The sequence below is a fragment of the Canis lupus genome, chromosome 30 (genome assembly GCF_003254725.2).
Source record: "Canis lupus dingo isolate Sandy chromosome 30, ASM325472v2, whole genome shotgun sequence".
In the NCBI taxonomy this organism is placed as follows: domain Eukaryota; kingdom Metazoa; phylum Chordata; class Mammalia; order Carnivora; family Canidae; genus Canis; species Canis lupus.
In genome coordinates this window covers 32,364,740-32,390,229 of record NC_064272.1, presented here as the reverse complement: position 1 = coordinate 32,390,229, position 25,490 = coordinate 32,364,740, and the positions used below count along the sequence as shown (strand labels likewise).

Sequence of the window (25,490 nt, the reverse complement as noted above, 5' to 3'; positions counted from 1 at the left end):
TTGTCCTATAAAATTAAAATCTCAAGCACTTTTTTTTTTAAGATTTTATTTATTTATTTATTCATGAAAGACACAGAGACAGAGAGGCAGAGACACAGGTAGAGGGAGAAGCAGGCTCCCTCCAGGGAACCAATACAGGACTTGATCCCAGGACCCCAGGATCACACCCTGAGCCAAAGGCAGATATTCAATCGTTGAACCACTCAGGCATTCCTAAAGAACAATTTTTAAAATCTTTTTATTTTTATTTATTTTTTTAAAAAAGATGATTTGTGACAGAGAGAGGAAAAACAAGTAGATGGCAGAGGGAGAGAGAGAAGCAGATTCCCCCTCCCTGCTCAGCAGGGAGCCTGATGCAGGGGCTTGATCAGGACCCTGAGATCATGACCCAAGTCAAAGGCAGACATCTAACCAACTGAGCCACCCAAGCACCCCTAAATCATTTTATTTTTAATATCTCATGTTATATAATAGGAAGAACACTGGCTTTGGAAGCAAACTTATATTCAAATTCTAGCACCATCTCTTAAGTTTTGTGAACTAACCTCATGCAGACCTTAGCTACCTCTTATGTAACATTCAGGCTACGGGCCTAAACTTCCAAAGTTGTTTAGAAGCTTAAATGAGATAACAGACACAAAGCTCTTAACTTATGCTTGTCCAAGTAGGTGCCTAATAATTTTTATTTATGTATCCCATTTCTCTCCCTACCTGATATGTTAAAGACTTCATGATAAGCATTTTTTAAAGATTTGTTTTAGAGGAAGAGAGAATCCTCATGTAAACTCCCCGCTGAGCGGGACATAGGGCTAGATCCCAGGATCCTGAGATTATGACCTGGGCCAAAATCAGGAGTCTGCCACCTAACTGACAGAGCCACCTAGGCACTCCTTCATGATAATCATTTTTAACTCATCATTAAAATATTCTACATAGTAGATATATCACAGGATAATGAAGTATTTTCTACTATTGGATTTTTAGGTTATTTCTAATTTTTATATTAGTAATCATGTTACAGTGAATATTCTTAGGCTTTGGGTCCCCAAAGGGGAATTAACAGATCAAAAAGTATTTTTAAACTCTTGCTACATAATGTCAATCTGTACTCTCAAAGAGCTATATTATAATTTATATTGCTACCACCAGTAAATATAAATTTTAACAAATCTTATCAATACTAGACAGAAGTATATATTTTGAAATCTAGTACTACAGACAAGATTTCAAGCCTCATGGTTGTCTTATTTTTAATTTTCTTTACGAACTAGTAAAAGTACCTTTTCGTGTTTCCTTGTTGCATTTCCCTTTTGCTAACTTACCTATTCATATATTTTGCCCAACAGAATCTAAGTAGCCTCCCCCATGCTGATTTGTGAGAGTTCTTTCCTTTAGTCTTATGTATGTATGATTAAAATATTTTCTATTTGGTATTTACTTTTATACTTGGGGTTTTTTTAAAAAACCATGATGTATCAGTTTAACATTTTTATATAAGCAACTCTATCATTTTCCTTGTGATCTCCTACAATTGTATATAGACATATTTATATAATTTATATAAACATAAATTGCTAACTTTACATTTAAAGTTTATTTGGGATGGGGCACCTGGGTGGCTCAGTTGGCTAAGTGGCCGACTCTTGGTTTTAGCTTAGGTGGATCTTTCGGGCTCTGAACTTAGCGTGGAGTCGGCCACAGATTCTCACTCCCCCTCCCTCTCCCTCCAGCTCATGTGCTCTCTCTTGCTCTCTCTCAAATAAATAAAATCTTTTAAAAAAATAAAATAAAGTTTATGTGGGGAGATGGTGAAAAGAAGCACAAAATATTATCAGTATTTATATTATACACAAGTGATATTCCCTTCTGATCCATCATTAAACTCATTAATTTAAAAATTAAAATAAAATTTAAGAGCCAAAATAAAATAATCAAAAATATGGCTCTAAAATAAACAGTGAAGCAAAATTCTAGGAACTGCAGAGGACATACAGAAATAATTTAGACTTTTATATTTCTACTTGCCTTAAAATTGATTTAATTCTAATAATACATTCAACATCCAGCTTCTTTTGAACTGTAATATCCCCATATTTGACATATCTAAAGCTTATTTACATTTTAGTTTTAATAAATTTAGCAGCAGTACTGCCAAAAACTTAGAACTAATCTCTGCTCAAAACCGAGTTCATCTGCAAACCCTGTTGGCAATAAAGTAGTATGGCTCAAGAAAAGGAATGGCTTAAAATTATCTTCCAATCACCCAGATATCTATCAACAAAATTTCTTTTAAAAAAAGGAAAGAACTTGATTGTCAAAATTGGGTTCTTCCTTTGTTGCACCATCTTACCTGCCCCATGATTACCACACCCAAGTCCTCCAGCTGGCTGGTCTGCAACTCATATGGAACCCAATTTGTGCTGGGGAGACTGAGCCAAAGCAGTGTGGAACCCACTGGCAAAGTCTGAAATGCTGCATTTCAAACACCACATATACTACATACTTGATCTTTAACTTCTAGTAGAATCTTATATGTTGGATTTCTTTGTATTTAATTGCTGCTGAACCTAAACAGCTGGCTCATTAATATCATAATTAAGATTTTCAATTTCATATTTACAACTACACGGAGGAGTTCTTTACTGATTCTGATTTACTAATTCTATCAAGGTTCCTTTTCAACCCAAAAAAGTTTTTTATTCTTAGTTCCCAAGATAATCCTTAAAAACACAGTCATTTATTAAAAACATAGCACCACTAGAAAAACAGTAATCACAATATTAAATAAAAAGACAGAATATTATTTACAAAGGAATATAGGTTTAGGAGGTAAATCTTAGATTTTGTTTTGAAAGTCAGAAGCCAGTGCTGCCAAATTAGGAAGAAAAGTTTCTAGGAAAAAAAACCCACCTAGAGAAAAAATTAGTGCTCTGATTTCCGAAAATTCAAGTACAGAAGAGCAAAGCCTTGTATTGAATTGTTAGAAGGCAAATTTTCTAAAAGCACAGAAGACTAAATCATAAAACCTTTGAATGCCCTTTCCAATACTTATCAGAGCCTGCGTCCTTGAATTTGCATCACCTGATCTCCAAGCAGTGGCTATCAGGCATGTGGAGGAAGGCAAACTCAATTATAAAAAAAATGAGAGAAGGAAACTGTGAAATCTAATCCAATGCCAGAGGAGCCCTTGGCAGAAAACACTGGTAACCAACGTTATTAAGATATAGCAGAAACCTTACCCAAGCTGCACAAAACAAGATGGATCATTTTAACTATTTAGAAGTGCTGAGGCATCTGCTGCCTTTCTACCTAAGGCAAAACCCAAACCACACATTCTGTGTGTGTGTGTGTGTGTGTGTAAATTATTCATACAGCTTCCCAAGCCTAAAATAATTGTAATTTTCTATATAAAAGTGTTCTATTTTAAAAAGGAAAGAAAGCAACCTAGCTTTCTAAAATACTGAGACTATAAACCCCAATACATCTAGTCAGTCTTCCTAGGAAGTACAGTATTTGTCCCACATCAAGTAAGAACTAGTTGTAACAAAGTTCAAGAAAATCCAAATATATATAACCCAGACAACAGATATTCATGGTGTTTAATGGGGAAAGGCTGTTTAACAAACATTAAACCTTAAATAGAAGACACTTTCCAAGATTTAAAAAGGAGAAAGATAGGGGGCGCCTAGCTGGCTCAATTGGTAGAGTATGCAACTGGCTCTTGGAATTCTAAGTTCCAGCCCCATGCTGTAACAGATTCTACACTCAAACTGCTGCACAAGTCTTTAAATACTCTCTGCTCTAAAAAGAAAGACTGAAACTGGGAAATCTACAGTCTAAAACAAAGGCCTTGACCTACACCAAAAGGCTGGCAAGTGAATATACATTAATATGTTTTACATTAAAACAAAATATTTAAGTTATTATGTACCATTTCTATCAGTTGGTTCCAATTTGGGTAAGAGAAAATGTTGTATCCTTTGATAATCAATTAAATCACTGAATGAGAACATCAGAAATAACGCTCAATAACAATTATTATTCCTCATACCAATCTATGAGAAATCCATAGACACATGATGTGAATTTATTCAGAGGTACTACTTAAGACCTTTAAAAATCTGAGAATGGGGCACCTGGGTAGCTCAGTGATTGAGGTCTGCCTTTGGCTCGAGTCGTGATCCTGGGGTCCTGGGAATGAGTTCCACATAGGGCTTCCCGCAGGGAACCTGCTTCTCCCTCTGTGTGTGTGTGTGTGTGTGTGTGTGTGTGTGTGTGTGTGTCTCACTCTCTCATGAATAAATTAAAAAAAAAAAAAACCTGAGAATGGGGGTGCCTAGCTCACTGGATAGAGCACATGACTCTTGATCAAAGGGTTGTGAGTTCAAGCACCACATTGGGTATAGAGATTACTTAGAAATAAAAGCTTTTTAAAAATGAATGAATTAATTAATGAAAAATAAAAACCTAAAAAGGAAGACATCCCTTGAGAGGATATCACGTGGCTTCAATTTGATATACAGCAAACCTTGTGATGATGACTCAACAAACTTTTACATGAGTACTCCAAATGAAGGCAAAGCTATCTATTCTCTATTTGTTAGCCTTTGAAATAATTAAAACTACTAAAAATATTTAAAGGTACTGTTTTAAAAATGTAGTTGCTCTTTGAAAAATTTACCTGAGTCAAGGAAAATAGAAATAACTAAATCACTAACAAACACGAAACTGAGTATTAATGAATGTTTACCCATGTTAGAATGAAGCCAAATATTCTTTCAATCACTGTGAAAATATTTTGTGCTTTTGCCATTATGTTCTAACACGGCAATGTAAACAATATAAATGATAATACTCTAAAAAAAAAAAACCCAAAACAGTAATATTCTAAACAATTTTATTATTCTAAAGAACTGAGGGAAAATATTTTGCCACTGAATAGACATGACAAGATATTTTAATCCAAAATGATTTGTCCATTTGACTTTCATAATTGTAAATTTGATAGCTGAGCAACAACAGTGGCACATTGTAAAAATAAGGTATTTCAAAGTACACTTCTAACACATGGTGCTCAATATACTATGAAGATTAAAATATCCTGTGCCCCATTTTTTATTGGTATGGATCAATAATATATGTGGCTAAGAACCTCCTGGATTAAGTCAGTATTTGAGATTCTCCTTTTCATGAAAACAAAATCAGAAATAAACACACACACAAAACAATGACTGACTAGAACACAACAGAAATATTTTTAAATTTCTAAAGTAAGTAGTGTCTATAGATTCTATATTAAACATGTGATATATATCTTTGTAAATGGGGGGGAAATGTAGAGTATATTAAATATCCAAGTCATCAATTAACCAAAGAGATTATAATGGGGGTAGAAACAATAAAGGGAAGGACATCTCGTTTCTCCCCACTCTATTTCCCATCCCTATCATAAGCCACTATTTATGATAGATTATATAATATCCCTCAGTTGTATCTGAATGGTAAAATGATTAAAATTCACTAAATTAGAGGAAGTAAAAGACTATCTACTGTATTTAAATCAACCAGAGAACTAATAAATGTTTACTGAACAATTACCATGTAACAAATTCACAGATAGCTATTATGGAAATATAAAGATGAATACAGCAAAACCCTTCCATTTTGAGGAACAACAAAATGTTGTAAGAACATGCTAGAAAGTGAAAGCAAGTTTGGATGGGGGGAAGGAACAGACAAATATGGGAGGAAATCTTAGAATCATGGAAATGGTTTTGAAAAGCATTTAAAATAAGCCTCATAGGACCAACAAGATTTTAATGATAGGCAAAAATAATAAACCAAGCATTTTACTTTATAACAACCTTTACTATCTCCCAATTCTTCTAATTAACTATGGACAATGAAAAGAATTCTCTTTTATGAATATATGGTTCCATAATAAAGGATCTTAAAATTACTCACTGTTCAAGAAATAACAAAATTAGTTTAAGAATGGGTTAACAATTACCTAATAAAACTGGGGATACCAAAACTATTGTAATCTGGGCTATAAACATGAACCATACAGAAAACCATTCAAGTTACATCAAACATCTTAAAATCTGTTTAATGATTAAGGCCAAAAGAGGGGTGGGGAATGAAAACTTAAATTTACTTTCTGGACTCAAGAGATATTTGTAATGAACTAGCTGGCCATAGGTCAAAACTAATTCTTATGAGCTTGTAATGATTTTAAACGTATATATATTTAAAAACAAAGAGAATGTTAGAAGTAATTTACTTTTTCAGAAAATGTTGTTTTCCTATATTCAGAACAGATGAGCTATTGGCAAAAGTAATACTTTAGAAAACTGAATTCTATGATGAAGTAGTCACTTCATTTAATGAAGCAGAAATAGTTTTTTATTTTATTTTATTTTATTTTTTTTTATTTATTTATGATAGTCACAGAGAGAGAGAGAGAGAGAGGCAGAGACACAGGCAGAGGGAGAAGCAGGCTCCATGCACCGGGAGCCCGACGTGGGATTCGATCCCGGGTCTCCAGGATCGCGCCCTGGGCCAAAGGCAGGCGCCAAACCGCTGCGCCACCCAGGGATCCCAGAAATAGTTTTTTAAATAACATAAAGAATCTTATAGATTCTTTCATTTTTTTGCCAAATAGACAGGACTTTAAAATATATTCAGCCTAAACTCTGCAATTACTTAAAATCCTTTTTCAATAAATCTTTTTCAGATTCACTGAGCATTCCCTCCCCTGAATATTTACTGAGTCAATAAACCTCCACAAATTACTTTCTGGTAAGATCATTTTATGCATAACCAAAATGATGATTTTTATTTCAATTCTATGGTAAAAATGAGAAATTAGAAATCTATATACCACCGAGCAATTCTATTAACACCTATTCATTGTGTTGCATACCACAACGGATTTATTCAATAAAAACTAGTATTCAAATCAAATTATACTTCAAATGCACAATTTTTATTATGTGTGGCAATTGTTCTATAAAGTCATCACAAACAATAAATTAGTAAATAATGAACCAATCAATGCTCCTAGGGAATACATAGGGCTAGGTTCCTGCAAGCCCTGATGACATTTGCAGCAACTAACCACAATGTAACCTTGTTTTAGGTGTGTCTCTGTTCAAGGACACCTTATTTAATATATACTGGTGATTCATTAACACTACCTTATAGCCAACAGCATTCACTCAAGCCTGAACAAAACTGAATACATATATTTTTTTTTCCTTTAGGTGAACTGCAGCCTTTTTGCATTTAGGAACACTAGACAGAACTTCAGCACTATGGCTGGGGGCTATTTATAACTGAAATCACCAACAAAAAGCACAAAAGTGCAAAGAACATGACACTAAACAGAGCACAAGAGGACACATCTTTACAGTATGAGAGCTGAAAACAAGGCTGCAAGAGTCACCTTGTGGGAAAGAGCGAATCCAAAGACTCAGATTTTTCACCATTCTGTGCATGTCCATAATGACCATGAAACTGTTGTAATGATTTTGAAATTATAAATAAATTTGAAATATCAGATATTCACATACACAGAATGTGCAAATAACAAGAACTGACAGTACAAAGAAAGCCTAATTAAATAAATCTCATGAGAAATACTTTAATACTTCAATCTAGTCAATTTTACAAATACAAGGGTTTACTTACTAGTTATCAAGGATGGGAAAAACTTTATGGCATTGTTTTTAAAAATTACCAAAAACAGCTCATTGGGTAGTCTATGTTTTTTTTTTTTTTTTTTAAGATTTTATTTATTTATTCATGAGAGACACAGAGAGAGAGAGAGAGGCAGAGACACAGGCAGAGGGAGAAGCAGGCTCCATGCAGGGAACCCAACGTGGGACTTGATCCCGGGTCTCCAGGATCAGGCCCTGGACCAAAGGCAGGCACTAAACCACCGAACTACCCGGGCTGCCCTCTATAAATTTTCAGATAAAGATGGAAAAATTATTTAAAATTTACTGCCTAAAGAAATAAAATAATAAATGAAATGAAATGAAATGAAATGAAATGAAATGAAATAAAATAAAATAAAATAAAATAAAATAAAATAAAATAAAATAAAATAAAATAAAATAAAATTTACTGCCTATTCTTTAAAAGTCATTAGGAGAAAAGCACTATAGAAAAATATAAAAAATTATAGCTTTAAGAACATAATTTCTTTTTTTTTTTTTGAAAGAACATGATTTCTTAGGAACTGTTTCTAATATCTTTCAGAGGAAAATCAGATAGGTTTACCCATTACTATTATACATCGAAAAGTTCATAAGGATGAAAGTATCCTGAAGTATTAAAGTATAAAATACAAAATGTGTAAGTTATGATACATGTTAAGCTAAAAAGGCATGAAAAGATTATCAGTGTAGACAATTAGAAATTGTCTAACATTAACAAATATATTCAAACAAAGTACCTCAGTGAAATTAAAAATAATTGACTTAAAATTCTCTCAATTCTAATTTAAACTTTACAATAAAGTTTAATTATAATGTTTGTATAAGTTAAACATTATAACTATGTGTAAAAAAAATTACTATAATGTCTGTCAAATTCGCATTTCTACTGTTTATAACAAAATTTAGATACATGTAAACATCATCTATTCACTGGTACTCGAAATTTATATTACTGAAAATGAAAACAGCAAGATACATTAATTAAGACCAAAAGAGAATTTGGTCTCAAATCAAATAAAAGCTACCAACAATTTTTCCTTTTAAATTTCAAATGATGTTCACTATAGCACGGTTTTTGGCAGCAAAAAAAAAAACTAGAAAAATTTGTTTTTTAATAGGGGATGTATTTAAATCATGGAATAGTATACACTCTTTTAACAAGAAATGAGCTAGAATGTATGAGTATGTATATATATACATACACACATACACTATGTGTATGTGTGCATGCATAGCCTTCAATTAAAAATGTGAAACAAGATAGAGATGTCTCTATTGGAGGGAGAAAAGGCAAGTCATGGAATATGATGAAAATATGATTCCTTCTTGAAAAACAAGACATATAGTTTGTTTATATATGCATGCACACTAAACTACTAATGAGGAAAAGACTGACATTTCATTTTTTATAATGAGCACGTATATGTTTTATAAGCATACAATAGGTTCTTGACAAATGTTAGATTCCCTTATTAGAGCTATTTTAAAAATACAATAATGTGATATAAAATTCATGTTGTTTGAAAAGGATTCCTATAATCTTAATTTATTCAGGTAATTCTGTTAAATATAATTAAAAACAAACATTTCCCAATTCAAAGAATTTCAGTATGTTCTCAAAATTTAACACTAACCAATCCCCCAAACTGAAATGTTTACTGATTTATAAACAAGGGTCAGCAAACTTTTTCTGTAAAGGTGAGACAGCAAATATTTTAGGTCTTGCAGACAAACATAGTCTCTGCTACACATTCTTTTTGTTCTTGCCTTTGGTTTTTTTACAACCCTTTGGGAATATTAAAAACAAAATAAAAAAAAAAAAGCCCAGGTTATTATAATTATTATTATTCACAAAAAACAGACAGCAGGCTGGAGTCGCCTTGCTGGCCACAGCTTGTCAACCACTAATTTACAACAATAAACCAGCACCTGGACATCACATATTTTAAATATGACAAAGGTATCAAGGATCACAATACTCAGTTTTATTCTATGTTAAATAAAGTAAGGTTAAAAAAAAAGGTAGTATTGGCAAAACTAAAATTACAAGTTGATTAATATAGTGAATTCTATTAATATGCTAAACATTAATCAAACAATGGTAAAACACAATTAATAAAATTTCATTCAAGTATTCATATTATAAAACCATGATCATGTGTGCACCTGCAAAGCACACATATCCACTTGAAAAAGTCAGCTGAAATTGAAATACTACACATCAAAGCTCAAATCCCTTTTTATAATAATTAAAACCATTTACTCATTTAAATAACCAAAACTAGTCAGTCATTTGTTTTAGATGTTATCAACCCTTGAATATTAAGAATTGAATTCTGAGGCTGGTAGTATTACTAGAATTAATTTTTTAATTTGTTAGAGTTATAATAAAAATATTAATAATTAAAAAATTACACTTTAAAGGTTTACATTCTTGGAAACTTTTTAATATTTACTGTGTCAGCAACCATCACTGGAAACTTGACTATACTTTTTTCTTTGCCTAAAAGACAGCTTTTACATATTTGATTTTGTCTAAAACTGAAAGATCCTTATTGTAATCTGAATGCTACTATCAAAGGAAAATTTCATTATGAATACTAAACTGGGTCAAATCGAAACTATCTCCCCATCCCACCCCCCTCAAGTAACCAAATAACCATTATAGAATAATCTTACCTAGACTGGTGGGTTTTATCAGTTCATCCAGTAAATCATAAAATGGTAATTTTTGAAGTTTTATATCCGGATGGACTGGGTGAAGAGCTGATGTAAGATGTGGGAGTTCCAGTTCATGTTTAGGTCCCAGAAGAGAAACAGGGAGTAACGGTGATGATGCAGGGTGACCATCGTAAGTGAGCTGTGGAATGGTAGATGGAGACAAAGTTGCTGGCATAGGACTTGAATGGACATTGGGGATGGACAAGTCCGCGGGCGTCATGATTTTCTGGGGGAACCTCCGCCTATAGAGTTCTTTAATTTTCATTTGCACAGCAGGACTGCAGCCAGCCTTTAGCAAATGCAGGGCTTTTGTGAGAAGTTCGTGTTTGCGTCCGTGCTTGTTTCTCCCAGCGTAGCCCAACAGTACTTGGAGTTCAGAAACTCTAAGGCTCATAACCATTTGCTTAGAGACAAAACAAAATGTAAAATGTTAGTATTCCAATAACATATTACAATTAAACAGTATAAATTACAATTAATACTTTGTTATAACCCTTTCTCCTCATGGTTTGTTCAGTTACAGCCAATTCTAGTTATTTCCAACTTCAAATAAGTAACCAAGAAAATTTAATACTCATAAATTCAGTGACGTCTACCCAGGGTTATGAAAGATGTAAGATGACATATACACCGGGTAGAACCACATCTCACCTCATTCCACCACTGTTTTGAGACAATTATCAGCTATTAATCAAGCACTTACTGAGTCTCCAGGAGAGTGCTGTGTGCTATGTGGATGGCAAAATAGAATGATGAGCCCTCAAGAATATTTGTTTTCTTGGAGGGAAAGTCTATAACTATATGTTAAACATATAAATAGCCTACCTCAAACACCAGATGCAAGCAGGATATAAATAACATACTATCACAGGGCACCTGGATGACTCGGTTGAGCGTCAATCCTCAGCTCAGGTCATGATCTCGGGGTCCTGGGATCGAACCCCACGTTGGGCTTCCTGCTCAGCCGGTAGACTGCTTCTCCCTTTTTCCCTCTTCCTCTGCACCTCCCGTCCACCACCACTTCCCATGCACACCTGCTCTCTTTCTCAAGTAAATAAAATCTAAAAAAAAATTGGTATTACATTATATGCTGACCCTGAATTTGTACGACTTAAAAACTACATATCCTTTTTGACCCATTATTTACCAGATATACTTGGTATTTTCATATGGGTTGACCCTTAATCTATATTATCTCCACAAGGTGTTATACCCTTCTTTCTTTACACATGAAGAAACTTTACAGTTAAGAAAGGTCAAACAACTTACCTAAGGCCACAGAGCTACTAAGTAGCAATCAGGATTCAAATCCAGATATGTATGATTCTAAAGCCCATGCTCTTTTCACTAAACCTTTAGGAAAGGTTTTAGGAAAAGGACAAAGCTGCAAACAATATTGACTCTCTCCACTGGCAAGGCCACTGCTAAAAAGTCTAGGAATTCAATCCACATGCCATAATGTAGAAGGTCGTAATAATGAAATCTATTTAACTTTGTTTAACTCTTTGTTCCCAAACCTGTTTGGTCACTGTTTCTCCTTTTTCTCCAATTACTAAGAGACTACCAAAAAGAAATGCCCATGTATACAAATCCTCTCATTTTAAAGTGGAAGAAAATGGAATCCAGAGAGAAGAAAGGTTCTTACCCAAGATCATATAGTAGTAACAGTACGATCCTCACTTGACCACCACTGACAGGGAGGTGTTAGAGTAGAAGACACATATAAGTTTACCACGGGCTCTCTATTTCCCCAACTGTTTTATCCCTCACCTCATACCAAATAGCAATACACAAAAGATAAAATGCCTTTCCTAATTCACTGCCACTCCTTGAGAGGCCACCCTACCTCAGCCAATCCTCTGGAAGCTCTTGAGAGAGTGCATAACAAGTAAAAAAATCAAATAGAAAACAGGGTATAAAGAGCTTTATGTACAATATAGCTAGTAATCAAACATATATGAGCCCTTCCCCTACTTCTCTGGCCTGAAAAATACTGTATTTCTTCAAATTCTAGCTTTTGTCAGCCTTAGTCTATTAGGCCTGGCAACATTAATGACTCTTTTCTCACTACTTTTACTAGCCATTTTTCATATCTTTATTTAGCACTTGTCTTGCTTTATTACAATTTTCTATTTGCACAAGCAATTCCATGACCAGTATGAGGTCTTCTAAGTCACAAGCTAATGTCACCCTCAGCATCTAACACTAGGGCCTGACAACAGTACAAACTCATCAAATACCTAGGCAATAAATAAATAAATGAATGAAAAAAACAAAATAAACAAGGCAGTCACACCAGAAGAAAGGGTGGAGTAGAATCTACAATGGTGAAGTCATATATATAACTACAATACAAATGCAAATGAACTCCCAAACTCTTATGTTCTATATAAGGCACGCAAAGAAATACTATAGGCCTTAAAAATAAAGTCTACCCTAAATCCTACAAATGTTTCCCTTTTTTAGATATGATCAGAAATAATTACTAACTATAATGAGAGCAGGATATCAATTTCTCCCTACTCTCCAAAATGTCCTAAGAGTACAAAATAGTTTTAAAGATTTTTATGACTTATTTTAAAAGGAACCAGCACTTCAACTGAAAAGTAATAAGCATTAATAAGTAAGCTTCTGCTTTTGTAGAAATAACAGAATTTTATGCTACTGAGATTATCTGTTAAAAAAATTTTAGGTTGGAAAAAAAAAAAAAAAAAAAAAATTTTAGGTTGGGGGATCCCTGGGTGGCGCAGCGGTTTGGCGCCTGCCTTTGGCCCAGGGCGCGATCCTGGAGACCCGGGATCGAATCCCACATCAGGCTCCTGGTGCATGGAGCCTGCTTCTCCCTCTGCCTGTGTCTCTGCCTCTCTCTCTCTCTCTCTCTATGTGACTATCATAAATAAATAAAATTTAAAAAAAAAAAAAAAAAATTTTAGGTTGGGATTGGTCAAATGTACCTCATTTTTATACAGAAAGTAGTATAAATTTTAGAAAGAGAAGAACGTCTTTCTACTTCAACTGCATTCACCTAGGTCAAACACAAACCTGAAACTCAGGGATCATCACAGTCTTTTCAGTGATGACAGTTTTTGTCCTTACTCTATGGGTGTTAAGGATTTAAATGCAGCATAGATGTATTATCATCTTACTTACATGAAGAACACATTGTCAATTCACCTAAAATCTCTTGCTTGATGGCCAAAAGAAAAAAATTGATGACATAAAGTATAACTTTTTACTTATACTTTACTTTTTACCTTTTTTTACAGGATGTGTAATTAATCATAATTATGAGGCAGATACTGTCCTCATTCTACAGATAGGGAACCTGAGGCCTAGGCAAATTTAAAAATTTGTTGAATATTGTATAAATACTCCAAATGTTGTGCTCTTACACTGATACCATCTTTTAGAGGAAACAAACCACATGCCTTTCAATTAGGAAAGAGAAACACCTTTTAAAAGACTAATTGATTTAACATTCAATCTCCATTTCAAGCTTCAATATTTTGGCTTTACAAAAATTGGTTCAGATAAGAAAAGAATGCATCTGGATTCAAATTAACCACTGCAGCTTAAAATCAGGTTTAGTGAAAGACGGGGTTCTATCCATTACTATTATTGGAGCAGCTGCTGCATACTCTTAAGGACTGTAATAAGCATGCAGTACTTTAAAAAAAATAAAATAAAAGGGGGCGGGTAACACAAACATCTGAAGTATCACTCAACCGAAAGGCTTCAGAGAAGCATGGAGCAATCAATTCACAATGCAAAGTGTTGACAACACAGAGGAAAACTAAACACTCACATCTAAGATGTTAAAACGCGATATATTTTAATCTGTCATGTGTTTAAAAATCTCCATTTGTTAGCACTACAACAAAATGAATATTTATAACTAAGGATAACATCAACCACTGCTACTGCTAGAAATCATTACCTCCTCAAATAGCATTCTGCTGACTCTACATCCCCAAATGATAGTTGTCACAACCCTAGGAAATTCAGAATGTCTGAGAAATGTACATACTCTGTACAGAAAGCATTCTGTGAGGGGCATCTTTTTAAAATTATTTTTTTTAATCAAGCAGACATGCACACAGTTTAAAAACTCAAATAGTAAAAAAAAAAAAAAAAAAAAAAAAGACTCAAATAGTGTGAGGAGAAAACAGATGTCCCTTGCCCTATTCCCACTTTTCACATCCCTGAGGCAATCTCTTTCAAGTTTTTTTGGCAATTTCTTCTGGCATTTTTCACTATATTCTATACAGCAGGTCTATGTTCTTAAAATTTTTCCTTCTAGGAAAAAATTAACTTATTATAAACAATAACTTAGGTTTAGCTCTGTGATACCTCTACCCCTATGTTCCCATTATAAGTTTTGGTTGAACTAATTGTTTACATTATTACTATGGCTGTAAATAATATTCACAGTTGAGCCAAAGTACATCATGATTACTCTTCCTTTTCGGTGGGAACTTGGCTTTCCTTAGTTAAAAACTGCACCATTTGTGCATTTGCTTTGTTTTCTAGGTTAACCAATTCATCTGCAAACTGATAATAAGTTTCCTTTCAACATACTCAAATACATCAGGTAAATATGTTTTCATTTCTTTCTTAAAAACATGCCTTCTGTATCCCTCTATCAAGTTCCAATTTAGACTGCTTACTCTAAACCTGGTACACAACTATAGTCATATAATTTCTCTTCAACTTATCTTGGTAATTTCCCTTTGTCTCTTCCATATTGGATCCATTTCATTGATCTCACCTTTTCCTTTTAGTTTTCTCTTTTTAGTAAAGTATTTCTTCCACTAGCTTCCTAAGAAGGAACTGAAAGCTATGGTTTATTCTTTGCATTGGCCAAAAACATATTCATTTACTCACACTTAATAATTGAGTTTGGCTCAGTATATGAATTCTAGACAGGAAAGCAGGTTCCGTCAGAATTTTAACAACCTTTCCTCATTGTCTTCTGGCTTCTGGTGTTGCTGTTAAGAAGCTTGGAATCATCCTGATTCCCAATCCTTCACAGTTGCCTATATATCCCCCTAAGGAAGCTTATAGAAGCTTCTTGGGACACCTGGATGGCTCAGTGAAGCGAATGACTTTGGCTCAGGTCATGATCTCAGGGTCCTGGAATCCAGCCCTGTGTCATGCTCTGTGCTCTGCAGGGAGTCTGCTTCTCCTTCTCCCTCTGCTCATGCACACGCGCTCTCGCTCTCTCTCTCATATAAATAAATGAAATACTTTTAAAAAGGAAAAAAAGCTTCCTTCTACATGCTCTGCAATTTTGCAATGTTGCATCTTGGGGCTGGGTTTTTCCATGGGGTTTGTTTTTGCTTTCATTGTATGGATTGGAAATTACCGAGTCTTAAATTTAGAGATGCATGTCCTTCCATCCTGGGAGGTTTTCTTACTTCATCTTTTTTCTAGTCTCTTTCTTGTGTGCCTATTATTTAGGTACTAGCCTTCCTGGAGCAATTCTCCAATTTTACTTTACTCTGTTTTTGTTTTTGTTTTTCCTTGCATTTTACATCTCTTGCATTTAGTGCTATTTTCTGAGAGATTTCCTCAACTTGATCTTCTAACGCTTCTATTAAAAATTTCATTCCCGGGGCGGCCTGGATGGCTCAGTGGTTTAGCACTGCCTTCGGCCTAGGGCCTGATCCTGGAGACCCAGGATCGAGTCCCACCTCAGGCTCCCTGCATGGAGCCTGCTTCTCCCTCTGCCTGTGTCTTTGCCCCTCTCTCTCTCTCTCTCTCTCTCATTAATAATAAAAATCTTTTAAAAAAATTTTTTTTCATTCCTATGAGCTCTGTTCTGTTTGTTCCATGCCTTTTTTCTTTGCTTTTCCCACTATATTTTGCTCTTATTTTTCATGAATGGAGCATCTTATTTTCTCTCTGGTGATATAAATAAATAGAGTGTTTGACATTGTTATTTTCTTCTGCTGCCCACATGGTCTCTGGAACCTCTAGGTTCTTTTTCATTATCAGCTTTGGTCTATCTTTCATGCCTGATGTTTTCCTCAAATGACAGTGGATTGCTAGCTGTACATTTTTATTTTAAGAGTATAATACTAAAAACATGATCAAATGATCTGTGTGAGTGAGTAGACTCAGGTACTCCATTCTAGGAAGAGCAGGCAGGAATTTGGCTGTTTTGAGGATTCTTTTTTTCCTTTTATCTCATCACTCTTGATAGAGGAATCCTCCAATGTTCTGCTTTGGCAGTATAGGACTGGCTTCCAATGTTCTCAGGATAATGAGGAGGAAGGAAGGGGAAGTTCTCAGGATTCAAAAAATAAGACATTTCAACTTAATCCCCTTTTAAGATATGTAAAATTTTACACACACGAGCCTATGAGAACACCTATGCCAACTACAGAAGCAGGGACCACATTCTGATAAAGATAAATACCAACAATATTTAGTACTACAGACAGACTTTTTTTATAATTAAAAAAATTTCCAGTATTATTGTTTTTTAGTTATGACCCCACATTATTAAAGGTCATACATAAATTGTGAATAAGAATTAAGTACTTCCTGTTGAGCAACATAATTACTTTCATTCACACATCCCAATGCAACAGTTTAGAAGATTAGTTACAATAAAGCAGACTCTATATTATGAATCTTTATCTGGTATCAATTCATAACCAATAGTAAACCAAAATGAATTCTGAACACAGGCAAATTAGGCATTTAACGACATTATATTTCATGTATACTTTTGCTTTCTATCTATAACAGCAATCATCAAAAATTCTATAATTGCATAAATTAAAGCCTGTATAGTACAACAAAAATATATTATTATTTTTAAAGTCAGATGCTTCATCTAATGAAAATGACTTCTGCATCATTTCTAATTCTCTCCATTCAAAATAGTTAATAAGCAGCTATATTAGTAATCGGTCAACAATGCCCAGTTCAACCAGAAAACCTAGTTAGACAGTTTCTACTAAAGCAGCAAATCAGGATGGTTATCTCTATAATCTTGTTCAACCCAATTTCTCATTTTGTATTTATTTCTCAATATAAGATAACTGAAAAGTGACCTCGAGGGCCTATTCCTCTAGTTGATCTTCTCCATTTTCTCCTGGTCTCTATTCCATCATACCAGCTGCATTTAGTCCCACCTAATGACAAAATATGGAGATCATGCTCTCCTTTAAGCAAAGTACAAGCTTAGTACTGTTAGATTGGTGTAACATGGCTTTAATTTCTGACAGATAATTTAAACATCATTCCCAGTTAGGCACTACCACATTTCATGAAACATATGGATGTGTCCTTCAAAAGGCTCCTTCCAGATGACAACCTGGATATTAAAAATAATAAACCTAACTCAGAACATTTTAAAATTTGAATATTTTTTCTAATAAAAAAAAACAAAGTTTAGAGTGTAAAATTCTAACACATTGCCAAACTTCTTGGGCAGAGGTAGGAAAAGTATGACTCTTATTTAAGTATAAGGCTGTTCTGGGGATCCCTGGGTGGCACAGCGGTTTGGCGCCTGCCTTTGGCCCAGGGCGCGATCCTGGAGACCCAGGATCGAATCCCATGTCGGGCTCCCGGTGCATGGAGCCTGCTTCTCCCTCTGCCTGTGTCTCTGCCTCTCTCTCTCTCTCTCTCTGTGTGTGACTATCATAAAAAAAAAAAAAAAAAGGCTGTTCTGCACACAGATGTTCAATAAATGCTTTCTGGATCAATGCACAGCTCCTAAATGAGTATGAAGAAAAAGGGAATACAGGAACAATGAACACATATAGAGAAGTTAGTCTTCAGAGACAGACATGCATAATTATCATATTAATTCGATTCTCAAAACTTACTGAACACCTACAATGTGCTATGTATAATATCAGTATATATAGAATTTGGATTCCAGTACCAACTTGATCACTAATTTACTGAATCGCAATCTTTCACAAGGTACGTTTTCTCACTTCAAAAAATGAGAGATTAACTAGAGGTTTTCCAAGGCTCCTTTAAAATTCCAAAATTCTGTAATGTTATAACTCTATTAAATGAAATCTTTATTCTCATCCTTCTACTCTCCCATAGTTAAGGAAACAGAAACAATCTGTATAGTCAGTGAATCTAGGTTAGTAAGATTTTCAATCAAAATTCTGAGTGTCATTTACATGAACTGACAGAATTAAAATAATGATAAATCTAATATATGTTTAATGCTTACAATATGCCAATCACATACTAATTATAGTAAACATAATTAACTTATTTAACTCTCACATGAACCCAAGAAGACAGACCATTATTATTCTCATTGCATGAACAAGAAAACTGATACTAAACCTGAAGTCAAACATTTAAATAAGTGATGGAGACAGGGCTCAAACCTGACCTGACTCCAGAGCCTAAGCTCATGAACACTAACCAACAGAAGTGTTTTATCACAAATCTCAGCCAGAGCAGAATATGTGTTACACTGGGACATGGGGCATTAAATGACATAAGGAACTTAAACTACACAGAGTAAACAAGCATATTTGGGAGCAGTAAAAATGTCAAAAAAAAAAAAAAATAGTGTTTAAAGCTATCCCAGTAGCTGCCTTTGGAACAGATGAAACAAAAAAGACTAAGAAATAAGATCTCTAGCTAAAATACAGAGCAACAAGAATTATTTACGTACATATAAGGCAAGAAGGAAATGTGACAGTCAACACAGAAGAGACAGGACTAAGAAATATTGCAAAGAAAAACTGCAGGTCACATGCAATATTCCAGCTACAGGTGCCTCTTTTCACAATTAATACCAGACGTGATCATGAAAACAATCACTATTCACTTTTCAAATAAAATCTAGCACTTGAAAATAATAAGCAGGGCTTGAAGAAATTTTAATTTTGTCAAATTATAAAAGATTGAGGATTCTTTTCCAAACTCCCCCAACAAAAGCAAGCAAAACACTTCAAGTGCAATTGGTAAATACCATCTCATCTAATTTAAGTTTCAAACAAAATGAGAAACTATGAAAGAAACTGTGTATTTTATTTGAGAGAAAGGTAAGAAGACTAAAAGGAGGAAAAGACAAGTATGAACAAAACAAAAACTGAGGGGGGAAATGCATTCTATATTAAAAAGTCTTTAAATCATAGCCTTCTAAGTCCCAGAAAAGAGATTAAGGTAAAGCCCTTGAGGGAAACTATCAAGGAAACTATTTCAGAGTAACAGGTGTAACCTACTCAAAGTTACAGAGCTAGCAAGTAATGGAGCCCAACTCAAAAGTCAGATGCCAAAGTCCACACAATGCTGCAGAGTACTGACAATGACAGACAGACACTATCAGATAACTGGAAAATGATAGTTTTTGGAAATAGGAGAATCAGAACATCAAATAAAACTTTAGAAATCTTCTAATCCAACTCTTCATCTAATAATACAGTTTTACTATAACCTCCTTAACTGATGGTCTCCCAGCCTCTGCTGAAACTCTTCTGAGACTTCAAAACCTATTAATCTTAAAGCAACCTACCTTACTGAAAAGCTCTATGAATCAAAATTTTCCTTTGACTCCAACCAATGGTTCTATAAGTTTGTCCTATTGGTGTTCTACAGAGTCTATTTTTTAAAGGTGCTAAGAGGATTATTTTCCTTCAGCAGGCTTGGTTTCTAGACCTCTTCCCACCCTGATCATTGTTCTCTGGAGCATTTAGCAGTCCGCTGTACTCAGAGCGATTGAAATAATCCAAGTAACAGCCTAATCTTGAATATAGCAATATTACCTCTCTTACTATGAGCACGGCATTTCTACCAATGTAACCTAATAAGGCATTTGCAGTTTAGGCTGACTGGTTTATTTTACCTGCACAAGGGGAAGGATGTGGTATGTATTATGTTTTTGTTTCAGCGATGAAGGGGAGTTGCATCCACATCATAGTTACTCATACTAAGCTTAAAGTTCACTAAAACCTTTATTCGATTTTTTTGTTTTACGTGAACTGCTTTTACGTTAAACCTCCTCATGCTTTAATACAAATTTTTTAAATCTAAAAGTAGAACTTCATATTAGGTGCTGTTAAACCTCACTTTTTTCCCAATTCATCATTCCAGCCTTTCAAAACCCCTCTGACAAACCGTCGTCTCCACCCTCTATTGCAGCATATACATGGTGTTATAAATTATTGATTTTCTGGTCTATGTCCTCCCCTATATTTTGAGCTTTTCAAAGACAAGCACTTATCTCTGTACCACCTATGTTAAATATTGTACATGACACTTTTAAGTGCCCAGGAGATGATGAACTAACTCCCTTTGATTCTGTCGTCTAACATACTCTTCCCAGGGCCATCTACAAAACCAGAAATAATCATTCAGGCCATTCTTTAAACCTGGGATATAACAGGGTCAAGACTACAGAGCCCTGTGGTACATCATGAGATTCCCCTTCAGATAACAATAAAGTTTAAGGTTACAAATAACATTACTAAACTACTTAGGATGCAGATGACTATTTTTCTCCAATATTCCCCAATCTTAAGGTTATTATTCAATACACTCTGTCCAGGGTGTCCAAGAAAAATAATTAAAGTTATCATATTTCAATCCTGATTTATAGACTTGCTTTTCAGAGAAAAATAAGCTTAGAAAACATGTCCACAAATGTTCTAAAAGCCTTGGGTGGGGAGGGAAAGGGAGGAGATCGGGGTGAAAATTAAGACTCTGCCTTCTGCTTAGGTCATGATCCCAGAGGCCTGGGATCAAACCTGTGTAGGGCTTCCTGCTCAGCGAGGAGTCAGCTTCTCCCTCTCCCTCTGCCCCTGCCCCCATCCCCTGTTCCTGCACTCGCTCTCTCTTCTCTCAAATAAATAAAATCTTAAAAAAAAAAAAAAAGCCTTGGGAATGAGATGCCTGGCTGGCTCAGTGAGAAGAGCATGTGGCTCTTGATCTTGGAGTCGAGTTCTGAGCACTATGGTGGGTGCAGAGATTACTTAAATAAACTTAAAAATTTTTTTTAAATCAAAGCCCTGGTAATGAGTCCTCAAAAACTACAGGGAAATATTAAAAAGAAAAAAATAGGCTGGAGGAAAATGCTGTTCAAGTCTTACAGTGACAGCCTGCCTAAGGTTTGGGGGGTAAGGGGCAGAGAGAGAGATCTTACACAGGTCCCAAATCCAGTGCAGAGACTGACAAGAGGCTCAATCTCATAACCCTGAGATCATGACCTGAGGTGAAATCAAGGGTCGGACACTTAACCAACTGAGATATTCCAAAATTTATTTTTTTTTAAGATTTTATTTATTCATGAGAGACACAGAAAGAGAGAGAGAGAGGCAGAGACACAGGCAGAGAAAGAAGCAGGCTCCATGCAGGGAGCCTGATGTAGAACTCGATCCCCGGTCTCCAGGATTAGGCCCTGGGCTGAAGGTGGCACTAAACCTCTGAGCCACCCAGGCTGCCCAAGACAAATTATTAAAAACATTAAAGCAGTCCATAAAAGATGTTTAAATTTTTAAAAGGGACTTAAAAAAATTATTCCAGGTCTTAACTATGAGAATTTCTCTCTATTCCTGACTCTATCTTCACTCAGACCAGTCTTTCTGGAACACCTCATCCATCTTATAATTTCAAAATGCCATCACTAGCTTGGGTGGCTCAGTCAGTTAAGCATCTGCCTTCTGCTCAGGTCATGATCCCAGTGTCCTGGAATAGAGATCCACATCCACATCAGGCTCCCTGCTCAGTGGGGAGTCGGCTTCTCCCTCTCCCTCTATCTGCCACACCCCCTGCTTGTACTCTCTGCCTTTGTCTCTACCTCTCTGTCATGAATAAATAAATAAAATCTCTAAAAAAAAACAAAAAAAGAAAGAAAAGAAAATCCTCTCCATCTCTCAAAGGATTCTTAAACTGGGTTCTACAGAGACCCCTACAGATGTCTTCCCTTCTAATCCTCGTACTACTTACTGGTGATATTATTTCTATAAAACCAATGCCCAAAAGAAAGATAATATAAGCTCCAAATTCAAGCTACATATGTAATTTAAAATTTTCTACTAACTATACTTTTTAAAAGTATAAAGAAACACGTAAAATAATATATTTTACTTAGCCCCATATATCCAAAATATTATCATTCCAATATGTAAGCAATATAAAAATTGAGATGTTTTCCATCCCCCTTTTCACACAATGTCTTCAAAATTCATTATATATCTGCACTTCCAGTACACCTCAATTCAGACGACACATTTCAAATGCTCAAGAGCCACATTCTGACTAGTGGCTGTAGTACTGGACAGTGCCGATCTAGAACAATATCCCTGTCATTCACTGAAGGTTTTAGCACCTACTTCAACTATCCAAACTCCAACCCAATACCTTCAACTATATTTAACTTTTTATCATTACTCTCCACCCTCAGCCACTCATTCCTGTGGCCACACCTTGGATCTCTCTACAAAACCTGCACCACCTCCAAAATCACTAATTCAAACACTAAACACAGAGCACCTGGGTGGCTCAGTCGTTTAAGTGTCTGCCTTCAGCTCAGGTCATGATGCTGGGGTCCTGGGATCAAGTCCCGTATCTGGCTCTATGCTCTGCGGAGGGCTTGCTGCTGCTGGTTTTTTTTTTTTTTTTTTTTTTTTTTTTTTAAGATCTTATTTATTTATTCATGGGAGACACACAGAGAGAGAGGCAGAGACATAGGTGGAGGAAGAAGCCTGCTTCTCCCTCTCTCTGCCCTACTGTTGCCCATGCTCTCTTGCTCTCTCTCAAATAAATAAAATCTTAAAAAAAAAAAACACTAAATCCTCCAACTATCACCTCCTATTCTTGCTTAAGTACCTCCACTGCAACAATTCAAGATCATAAATATCTCCAATTCATTGATGTTATCACTCTCTATTCATCTGCCCCCTTACATCCAGCTTAGAGAGTCCACAGCCCATCATTAAACTTTCTTTGCAAAATTCCCTTTCCCCTCTATACCTGGCACATTCAACTGGTTCCAACTTTACAACACAGGCAGACAGGCAGATACACAGGTAAACAGATGTTACTATACATCCATAATCATCAATTTCAATGGACACAGGCATCTCACTAAATTTTCCAGTAAGCCAGCAATCAAACTTCCCATGATAATTACTTCAATCTTTTCCTTGCTATTCCCACATCTCTTTCCTCCAAAACTACCTTTAATAAGCATAAAGCAAATAACTACTCAACTTTCTACAACAAAGTATTCAACACATTATTATTTGTTATTTTAAAAAAAAATTCCAGGGCAGCCCCAGTGGCGCAGCAGTTTGGCGCTGACTGCAGCCTGGGGTGTGATCCTGGAGACCCGGGATCGAGTCCCACATCGGGCTCCCTGCATGGAGCCTGCTTCTCCCTCTGTCTGTGTCTCTGCCTCTCTCTCTCTCTGTGTCTATGAATAAATAAATAAAATCTTTAAAAAAAAAATTCCAAAGGTGCCTGGGTGGCTCGTTTGGTTAAGCCTCAGACTCTTGGGATTCTCAGTTTCACCCCAGGTCATGATCTCAGGGTGATGAGATGAGGCCCATATTGGATCCCACAGAGTTTGCTTCTCTCCTCTTCTGCTGCCCCGCCCCCTGCTGGAGCTTACTCTCTCAATAATAAATTTAAAAAAAAAAAAAATCTTCCAAAATTTAAAAACAGCATTTTTTGCTAATTATAAAAATGTGTTCTTTATAAAAATTAAGATATAGAAAGGTGCAAGAGAAACCAACCTACATTTCATGTATTTAACTGGAATACTAGAATGTAAGACTCAACCTACTTCACTCCCAAATAATGACTGAGCATCTAACACAGTATCTGGCATACAAACCAGCCCTCATTTTTATTAATGGAATGAGATCCTTGCCTTAAGCAATTGGGGTATGGAAGGCCAAACTCGAAACAGGGAGAAGGACAAGAAAGACGACAGTGCTTATTTGTTTTCAAGATTTGGCACAAGATATATATATAGCACAGAAAAAGGAATATTTATTTTAAATAAAACTTTTTTAAATGTATCAAACAAAATAATGGGGAAAATGTATTAAGTGTAACACAGACTTCAATGGTTCATGCTTCCACAAAAAGCTAGACTTTTCTCACCACTTCAACTTCCTCATGGATTACAGCATGAACAGATATAAAGCTAAGCACTTTTCAAGATTTAACCAAGTGTCAATCACTGTGGCATTAACTTAAGTCCCTTTATCTTCCCCAAACAACATTAGGCATAATTGCTAGATTCTAATGGCATATATATTTACCACAGTTATGCATGTTTTCAAAATGAGGTCTCCAAAACTTTCCTCTCCACCTCCACCTATGGAATTCTCCTCTTCAAAGAATGCTATATCAAATTTGGAAAACTTGTAAGACTACCACATAACTAGATGGTTTAATTAAAGCAACAGCTTAAAAACAACCTTACAAGGTAAATAATATACATAACTAATATTTCATCACCAGTTTTTATTTTAAAAGCAACCTATTAATACAAATTACTTAAAAGGAACTACAAAGGAAAACAGGATGAGTGTGCACAAATAAAGGCCTCCAACTTTTGTAATATTCTATTTAGTTCGATGTTTTATTAGTTCTGTAAGTTATACATTCCTCAAAGTTATACATATTATTTTGGTATATACATTCTCTTTAAAGCAACCTAGCTTTCTCTCATAAAAGAACACAATTTCTACTATCATTTGATATACATCTTCATTCAACACTGGCAACTATTTAAGAATTAACTATATTAATATAGTTCATATTATAAGCTTCACAGAGTTTACAATGTCCACCAGTTAAATACAAACTGACCATACAAACATCTACCATATTCCTTCCCTAACAGGAAACAAAATGACAGTAAAAGAAGAAAAAAAGAAAAGTCACAAGCACAAAGCACAAAAGACAATAATCAACTGGTTTAAAAAAAAAAGTAGGGGCGCCTCGGTGACTCAGTCAGTTAAGCATCTGACTCTTGATCTCAGCTCAGGTCTTGATCTCAGGGTCATGAGTCCAAGCCCCATGCTGGGCTCCACGGTGGGCATG

At 35.1% G+C, this 25,490-nt stretch overlaps 1 protein-coding gene across 6 annotated transcripts in view; it reads right to left on the bottom strand.

Moving 5' to 3' along the window:
* The window catches only part of PIAS1 (protein inhibitor of activated STAT 1), a 116,137-nt gene that overhangs the window by 73,907 nt on the left and 16,740 nt on the right, over nt 1-25,490 (bottom strand). For 4 of the 6 annotated variants that reach the window (XM_025472362.3, XM_025472364.3, XM_025472361.3 and 1 more), the window contains one exon: nt 10,404-10,848. In XM_025472362.3, coding sequence (XP_025328147.1) covers nt 10,404-10,848 — 445 coding nt within the window. Of the gene's footprint in view, nt 1-10,403; nt 10,849-11,270; nt 11,432-15,213; nt 15,344-25,490 lie in introns of those variants that run through there. The other 2 variants (XM_025472365.3, XM_025472363.3) reach the window with 2 other exon arrangements.